The sequence below is a fragment of the Cicer arietinum genome, chromosome 7, assembly GCF_000331145.2.
Source record: "Cicer arietinum cultivar CDC Frontier isolate Library 1 chromosome 7, Cicar.CDCFrontier_v2.0, whole genome shotgun sequence".
NCBI lineage: Eukaryota > Viridiplantae > Streptophyta > Magnoliopsida > Fabales > Fabaceae > Cicer > Cicer arietinum.
Window position 1 is genome coordinate 43,849,168 of NC_021166.2, and position 9,665 is coordinate 43,858,832.

The following is a 9,665-nucleotide window of genomic DNA, read 5'->3' on the forward strand; positions in this document are numbered from 1 at the left end:
TAAGGTTTACAAGACACGCTCTATCATGCTTAACATTCAAACTATCTCCACAAACATCATGATCTAATCTATCATACGACCATTAAATCTAATCATGCTTATCAAACCTCTAATATATCCCCAATCAACATAGTCATAGGCGTTACTAAAGTCAATTATGAGAGAAACATCTTTCATATTTCCTTGTCTCGCTTTCAAGAAATGGATCATTTCAAATATCGTTAAGGATGTTAATAATGACAAACATAGAAGGGAGGAAGATGAAGATATGAGGAAGACAAACAACCCTCTAGGGTTTCATAAACCAAATAAACAACTCGAATGTGATAGGATCACAATATGTATATATACAAGAGAATAGAAAAGTCTAAACTACTCTTACTACTAATATATAATAATATTATCTAATAGTTCCCCTCAAACTCACGATGCATTAACATAAAACATTGAAAGTTTGACAACCAAAAAATGAAAACGTTAAAATAGAATGCATCTTTGTGAATAAATCAACAATCTGTAAGGAAGAGGAGATAAAAGGTAGTATAATGGTTTCATGCTGAAGATGATGACGAGTAAGATGACAATCAATTTCAATGCGATTGGTGCGTTCATGAAAGACCAAGAGCAATTTGAATAGCACTCTTGTTATCGCAGTGCATTAGAGTTGGCTCAGAAAGTGAGATACCCATATCATATAGAAGTCATTGCAACCAAACTATTTTAGCAGTAGTAGATGTCATAGCACGATACTCAACTTCTGTAGATGTCTTGTTTCTTACTTTTCTAAGAAATAAGAGAGTCTCCAATAAAGATACAGAATCATGTGGTGGACTTACGATATTTGGTTTCACCAGTCCAATCAGCATCAGAATAAGCATGTAACTCCAATGAAGACGATGACGAAAAAAGAAGGCTCTGAAATTGAGTTCCTCGTAGATAACGAAGAATACGAAGAACAGTTGTCCAATGTACTGTAGTCGGAGACAAAAAACTGACTAACAATATGAACAACATAAGCAATATCAGGTCTGGTAATCGTAAGATACACCAAGTTGTCAACCAAAGTATGGTACAAAGTGCGATCTGGTAAAAGAACACCATTTGAGGGAGCATATTTCATAAATACTATTATATGCTGCTCAAGAGGATTATATGTTGCTCTATTATCAGAAATATGAGTCTGTTCAAGAATATTGACAATGTACTTGGATTGAGAAAGAAGGTAGCCTTTAGGAGAGTAGGCAACTTCAATCCCTAAGAAATAGCAAAGAGTTTCTAAGTCCTTCATCTCAAACTTCTTGGCTAACTGTAATTTCAACTTATTGATTCCACTAACATCATTACTTGTAATAATCATATCATCAACATACAAAGAAAGCATAATGCGACCATAAATGGTAGACCTTATAAAAAGTGTCGAATCATGTTCACTAGAGCGGAAACCAAGAGAAGTGATCACAGTAGAGAATTTCATAAACCAAGCTCGAGGAGCCTATTTAAGACCCTAGAGAGCCTTTTTTAACTTACACACTTCCGCATGACTATGAGAAACTCCTTGTGGAGGGACCATATAGACTTCTTCATGAAGCTCACCATTTTTAAAAACGCATTTTTGACATCCATTTAGGAAATATGCAATTGATGAATAGATGCAACTGCAATAAGAGTTCGGATAGTGGTCATCTTGGCCACAAGAGCAAAAGTTTCTTCATAATCCATACCATATTGTTGAGAGAATCTTGTAGCAACAAGATCTGTTTTACAGCGCTCAACCGACCCATCAGACTTAGTTTTGATCTTGTATAACCAACAAGACCCAATAGCACGCTTTCCAGGAGGAAGAGCTATTAATTCCCAAGTATATGTTTTGTGCAATGCAGAAAGTTCTTCTTCTATAGCATGCTGCCAAAGAGGATCAATAACAACCTCTTTATAGGAAAATGACGCAGACATACTGTGAATAGAGCTTAAGATAGAAGCAAACGAAGCTCAATAAGTGGAATAAACAAAATTAGGTAACTGAAGCATTATCAACAATCGCATGAGGTAGTTGGATAGTCGGGGGGACAAAGGAGATGTCATCATGTGGAGTAGTAGTATATGTCATGCAATTCACAACATTACAATCACTAGAAGCATTATCAGTAGGACCAAATGGATCAACATGGGTTAGTTCTGAACTTTTAATAACTTGAGAATAAGAGAAAACGGAGTAAAAGAGAATGTGCTCAAGAAAAACATCATTGCGAGAAACATATAGTTTTCTTGCATGAGAATTATAACAAAGATAACCCTTTTGTCCATCCCCATAACCAAGAAAAACACACATGACAGACCGAGAAGATAACTTATTGCGTTCTACTTGTGGACGAAGAACAAAACAAGAAGAACCAAAGACTTTCAGAGAATAATAATCATGGAGAGAAGCATAGAATATTTCAAAGGGAGACAAATCTGATATGACAGAAAATGGAGTTCGATTAATAGCATGAACAAAAATAAGAACTGCTTCCCCCCAAAACTCATTGGGAACCGAAGCAAACAACAAAAGAGAATGAGTAGTTTCGATAATATGACGATGTTTCCTTTCAGCAACTCTATTTTGTTGAGGAGTATTAGTACAAGATGACTGGTGGAAGGTGTCATCATAAGCAAGTAATTCAGAGAATTTATTAGAGATATATTAACCACCTAAATCACAACGAAAACACTTTATAACAACATTATTTTGAGTCTTGACCATGACACGAAACATATGATAAATGTCAAAAAAAATCAGACCGATTTTTCATAACATAAACCCAATAATAACGAGTAGAATCATCAATAAACGAAACATAATATCTGGATCTACCTTTAGTGAGAACCAGTGATGGAGCCCAAACATCAGAGTGAACTAAATCAAAAGGCGCATATGAAACTGAAACACTTTTAATAAACAGTAAAGTTGGAAATTTAGCAAGTTTACAACTACAACAATTTGACATATCACTGGTTTTTAACTTTCCTAAAAATTCAGTAGAAGCCAAATATTTTAATCAAGAAGCAGAAACATGTCCAAGGCGAGAATGCCATAAGTAAAAACTAGAAGACGGAGAATTCAAGTGAAAACTAGAAGACGGAGAATTCAAGTGAAAACTAGATAATAAATCAGAAGTAGTTATTGAGGCTGTAGTATTTGGGACTCGCAGGTCATCCAAAACATAAAGTCCCCCTTGTCTATGGCATGTCCCAATCAGCTTCCTGGAACGTGGATCATGCACACAACAAAAAGTGGAAGAAAATATAACTGAATAACCGAAGTCACATATTTAAGTAACAGAAGCAAGACTCAAAGTGAGATTAGGAATATAATAAACATCACAAAGAGACAAGTTAGGTGTGGAGACAGAACCAATGTCTACTAATGGCATATGTGTACCATCAACTGTCATAGCCAACACAAACGAGGCAAGATTCACAAACACAAAAGATTTATCATCATATATCATATGGTGAGATGCTCCAAAATCAAGAATCCATATGGAATGAGATATACCTCACATACTAGAAGAGTCAAACCTTTAAAAAAGGTGGCAAACATGGCATATGATTGAGTGGCAAGAAGTTTTTAAAGTTGTTCTGGAATATATGATATTTAGGAAGCAGTCTCAGATGAGTATACATAATCAAAACTAGAGCCACAACATTGGACGATGGCCCCCTGAAATTCTTCTTATGTGTTATCCTCAATTTCAGACAATGTGATTTTCTAATGATCTTTTTCTTTGCAAAATGCACATTCATCGTTACCAAGTCCAACCCTTCCTTAAGGTTTTTCTTTTTGAACAGAAGCAACAAAAACAGATGGAGGAGTTGAGAGAATTCCCTTATCTGACACACTAGAATGAGTCTTAAGTCTGATTTCTTCTGCCAATAATTCACTAACTACTGATTTCAACATTAGGAAGATGGGAATGATACAAAATACCCCCCACAAAGGCTCTCAAAATCATCATGAAAAGCCATCAAAAACCAAACCATATGTTGCTCCTATCTCTGATCAATGTACGCTTTGACATCTTTCAACTCAGTTGATTCCATAAGAGTCAATTGATCCCACAAATTAGTCATTGCCGAGTAAAATTCATTAATGGTTATATTGTTCTACTTAAGGGTCCTAATATCACTTTCCAACTGATAATGTTTTGTAAAGTTAGACTGAACATAAAAATATTTCAAGTGATCCCAAATCTCTTTAGCAGTATCATACTTTGCTAGTTGCACTCCTATAGACAACTCAACAGAATTATTAATCCAAGTAATAATTTTTGAATTACTAACATTCCATGTTTTCAGATCTTTTGCATATTTAGCTTCATCCATTTTATCTATAGGTTTAATAGAAGTTCTATCAACATAATTCCACATATTTTTTCTAATAAAAAAAATTCATCACATAACTCCAAGAAGAGTAATTTTATTCATTGAGGAGAATCATCTTTAGTACATTCCATAACAAATAATGACAGGAAAATATAATAAACACAATCACTAAGACAAAATAAATTAGGGATAACATGTTAATAGCAGAGTCAACAAACAACCAAACAAAATTGTGCCGGAGACAGAAGAGCAGAACCACGCGGAAAAATAGAAGAGCAAAATAGCACTAGAGACAACAGAGCAGAATCGCGCCGAAAACAGAGGAAACAAATCGGTACCGGTTGCAAAACGGGTCGCACAAAAGTTGTGACCACTTTACAGTAGATCCCAAAATCAACCAAAACTTTTTGATATCATATTAATAATGACAAACATAGAAAGGGGGAAAATAATAGAAAAGTCTAAACTACTTGAATGTGATACATATAATTTTGTTATGTATCACCTTTTTTGTGATGAGGCATTACATATCTTTGCCATTCATCAATTATCCATCGACACATGTTGCTTATTTTGTACTGTCGTTATCTTTTTCTGTAACGATACATTTTCATTAGAACCTATCTATGTATTGTTGTAATATATAACTTACATTAAAATTACTTTTTGACGTCTATAAATTCATTATATTTTTAAAATTTTGATTTGTGTATTATCTTTTTCTCTATTTTTAGAATTTAGACCGAACTAGTAATTAAGAATATTTGGTTGAATTCATACACGAGTATAAATTATATGTTATAATATTTATGATATTAGAACTCCATCTAATTCATATCGCACTTTGCACCAAAATTTTGGGGTAGTTATTAGTAAACCATTTTGTTGTTACTTCACGGATTGCATGAACATAATTTGGCATGATATTATAATATATTTTTTACAATGTCATCTGAATCATAAATTTTTCAGAAGTAGATGATGTGTATATAATAGTAGATGGCCTTATTTTAATTTCTATATATTATTTTATTTATATTTAATATTGTCAATATGTTCTCCCTATATATATATTCATTTTTGTATTCGTCCTAATATATTTAATGAATAGAAAATTGGCTACATATTTTAATAACTTGTTTTAAAATTCTAAATAATATGCAGAGAATAATATTTTATTTCTTCTTTACACGCTTTGATGTTTGTATTAGAATTATAATAATTACATACGTAATTATCATTTTAAAGTAAAAGTATTTTACAAGGACGATTAATCACATATCAATTTTTTTAATTAAATTCAAAACAATTCACAAAAGAAAATATTTGCTTCATGCATAACACGGATTCTTAAACTAATATATACATTTGATAATGTTTCTATAAGTGTATTATCACACAAAACTCACCCCTAGGATCTCCTCGTTAGCCAAATCCTATACGTAAACTATATGAAATGAACTGTTAAATATATAATTGATCTCTGTATTTTGTAAGTTTTTAATTTGATTTTGATCTTTACAAATATTTTTTGTTTATATTTTATACTTGCTCTATTATTTTAGTGCATGTAAAATTGATTTTTATTCAAATAAGTCTCTGTAATATATATAATATTTTATTTTAGTCCATCAATTATTTGCAATATCTTAAATTGCAGGGACTAATTTCAATAAACACCAATTTTGTAAAAATCATAAATAAAGTAAAAAAATTTACGAAGATGAAAATCAAACAAAAAGAATTTACAATAACTAAATAAATAAAAAGTTTTTAAAAAGACTCATCGTATATTTAAGTCTGTAATGAATAAGAAATAATTAAACAAAACTTATTTCTTTTTCAAAATGTCGTAATTTTAATACTTAAATTTTACAAGTTTCAATTTTAATTTTTTTGTAAAGTTTTTGTGTGTGCATAAATCAGTTACATTTTAATTATTAAATACAAACAATTGATTTAAATAGGATTCAAAGGTTACTATATTAAAAATCTATCAATAATAAAATATACATTTGAATACTTCTAAAAGTTTATTGTCAAAGCACTCTTAAACTATCCACAAAGTCTACTTCTAAAAGTCTTTTGAATAACTTTTTGACGTAATATTATAGAAATTATAAATACTTTCATAAAAAATATTATTTTAAAAATAAATGAATTAAATATAAGTTTTTAAATTTGGTGCTTTAAAATTCGTATTCAATACATCTCTTATTAAAATATTATAAATTTTTGTTCTAGAGACTATTATAATGTCTTAAATATGACTGTAAAATTATCTAATAAATTTGTATTGGATTATTATTATTAAATTATGAAATAAATAAATTGAATATATATTATTAATGTATCTTTAATTTCTAATAATTAATTATATACTTTTTGAATTTACTTAATTTAAAAAAAAAATATTGATAAAACCCGTGTGTCAACATGCAGCAGTAACGTAAAAAAACACGCAGTGGTACTCTACCATATTTTTAAACGCGTCATTAGTTTATTAATATACTCCTCAAAAATATACTTTGCTACTCAATTTGATTTATAGAATTAGTAATAAAAAAGAATTTTGTGCTGGGAAAATAAATAAAAGAGAAACTTAAATAAATATCACAACACAAGAAAATTACGTTAAAATTTTAAATCCGAAAGAAAAAAAAAACTATAAATGTTGTCTAATGACAAGTAGAGAATAGAAAATTGTTGCGACAGATAGATTTTTCTCAAATTTCTCATGACATTCAGTACATCAACACTCTTTAAAATAATATTTAAATTATATCTCACATCACTCTAATAAAAGAGTAGAAGAGAAAAGAAAAGAAACTGAAACAAATTTAATGTGTTTCTAATTAATGCAATTGAAAAACTAAAGTCATATATATAACATTAAATTCTCTTTTTCTTTACAATTTTATGTAATGTGAGACTTTTTTAAATCATCAATTTCAATCAAACCTAAGACTTAGGATGTGTTTGTATTTTGATGAATTTAATTACTAAATTTTTTTTTGATGTTTTTAAAGAGTATAGTGACAATACAACACATTTTAAAAACAAAAATAATTATGACTATTTAATTATTTTTTTTGTACTATATACACAATAACAATTAAAAGAGATATATATTGTTTGTGTTACTCAAAGTTTATGCGTCTGCCCGAGAATTACTCTATCACATCTTTAAATACCACCATTGGACCACCCTAACATGAAATTCATCCCTTTCGATCTTTTACTTTAGTCATAGCTATGTCTCATTCTTTGCTTCCTTTAGCCTTTTTTGTGATCCTACTCGTACAGGTCGTGGTTGCCGTTGACCCAAATTGGTATGATGCTCGTGCAACCTTCTATGGTGACGAGGGAGGTGCTGAAACCATGCGTAAGTCATCATAAAATTACACTCCCTTTTTCTTTCTTTAAATAACATTTTTATCATTACCAACCCCAATTAAACAAACATAGTATAAAATGAAAATCCTCTTATCTTTCGCAAGTTATTTTTCGTGATTGATTTTATGGGCTATTTGGATTCTCAACAATAAACAACCGTAAATATTAGTTATTAAATAAAAATCAGACGACTTATATTTAAAAATATATATTAAAATTGATATATTAGTAATATCAATATAAAAGTCGTCTATTCTTCGTCCAAACATTGAGATCACCATGTGTATGACTGTCACCCTTTTTGAAAAATTTGTGCCTCAAACACGATTATTATCGAGAAAAAAAATATTATTTAATTATTTACTTTTTTTATTTGATATATAACATGGAGACTCCTTTTATCAAAAAAAATGTGGACTTTTATGGTCCCAGTCCAAAAAATAAGGGACCGTCCCATTTTTTATATTTTGTGTTTAAGTGAAATTAATTAATTTTTTGTGAAAATTTATATATTTATTTAAATAGTATTTAAGATGTTAATTAAAAATTCTTAATCAATTTATTTTTCATATTTACAATTTATGTCTAATTTCAATGTATTTATAATGTTAACAGTAAATTCAAAAAGTATTTAAAAGTAATTTAAGTAGCCACAAAAGTTTTTTAGTATTCAATCTTTTGTTTTCCTTAAAAAAAAAAAGTTTTTTGCTATTACTTCAAATAAAATAACTAGACCGTTCTGTATATTTTGGACCGGAACCATAGAACTTGTCATATAAGATATAGTTTATTTGTATTCAGAGGGGGCTTGTGGTTATGGTGATCTATTCAAACAAGGATATGGACTTGCAACTACAGCACTAAGCACAGCTCTATTCCATAATGGAGCTACTTGTGGTGCATGTTTTGAGATCATATGCGTCAATGATCCACAATGGTGCATAGAGGGTGCAGGCTCAATCATAGTAACCGCAACAAATTTTTGTCCTCCAAATTACACCAAGCCTAAAGAAATTTGGTGTAATCCTCCACAAAAACACTTTGACTTATCATACAAAATGTTTACCACTATTGCAAAATATGAAGCTGGTGTCATCCCCGTTAAATATAGACGTGTTCCATGCATCAAAAGTGGGGGGGTTAGATTTGAGCTAAATGGAAACCCTTATTTTGTAATTGTTTTAGTGTATAATGTTGCTAATGCTGGTGATGTTACTCGTATGAGTGTTAAAGGTTCTAACACTGGATGGATTCCCATGTCACGCAATTGGGGACAAAATTGGAACCTTGGAAGTAATTTGGTTGGACAAGCATTGTCATTTTGGGTTACTACAAGTGATGGAAAAGCTTTGGAGTTTAGTTCGGTTGCTCCTTCCAATTGGCAATTTGGTCAAACCTATGAGGGCAATGGAAATTTTTTATGATTTGAATAATTTAATTGAGAAGTATCATGTAATTTTAGTGTAAACTTGTACACTTTTATATTGCATAATAATAAATAAAGTTTTGTTAAATAAAATAGGAATTTTATACAGCAAAAAAAAAGAATTTTATTTTATACAAATAAAAAATTTCCTAATATTTTAACAGAAGCTATTTAAAGCTTAAATAAGTATTTATTATATTATATAAAATATATTGTGAAGTAGAAAGCATAGAGAGTTTGCTTTTGTTTATAATAAGTTAATTTTTAGTTAGAGTGTGATTCAAAATTAGTGGATGATGCTTTTCATTCTACTAATGAAGTCCATTGCAATAAATTATTTACTTCGATGTAAAAATATAGATTTTTTTTGGTACAAAAGTAGGTCAATCTAACTTTAAAGTAATTTAGTATATCTTGGATTTGTGCAATGCATGAGTGAATATACTGTATAATATTTTCTACTATTTTGAAAATTATA

At 29.9% G+C, this 9,665-nt stretch overlaps 1 protein-coding gene across 1 annotated transcript; it reads left to right on the forward strand.

The window, feature by feature from the left end:
* Positions 1 to 7,544: 7,544 nt before the first annotated feature.
* LOC101504561 (expansin-A23-like) lies at positions 7,545 to 9,232 on the forward strand. Its single transcript, XM_012718846.3, has 2 exons — positions 7,545 to 7,750; positions 8,563 to 9,232. Exons 1-2 carry the CDS (start codon positions 7,621 to 7,623, stop codon positions 9,183 to 9,185), a joined length of 753 nt encoding a protein of 250 aa, XP_012574300.1. The 5' UTR covers positions 7,545 to 7,620; the 3' UTR covers positions 9,186 to 9,232.
* The last annotated feature ends 433 nt before the right edge of the window (positions 9,233 to 9,665 follow it).

Coding starts and splice junctions, on each gene's coding strand:
- LOC101504561 (XM_012718846.3), top strand. CDS start 7,621: ATGTCTCATTCTTTGCTTCCTTTAGCCTTTTTTGTGATCCTACTCGTA. Junction 7,751..8,562: donor GGGAGGTGCTGAAACCATGC/GTAAGTCATCAT, acceptor ATTTGTATTCAG/AGGGGGCTTGTGGTTATGGT.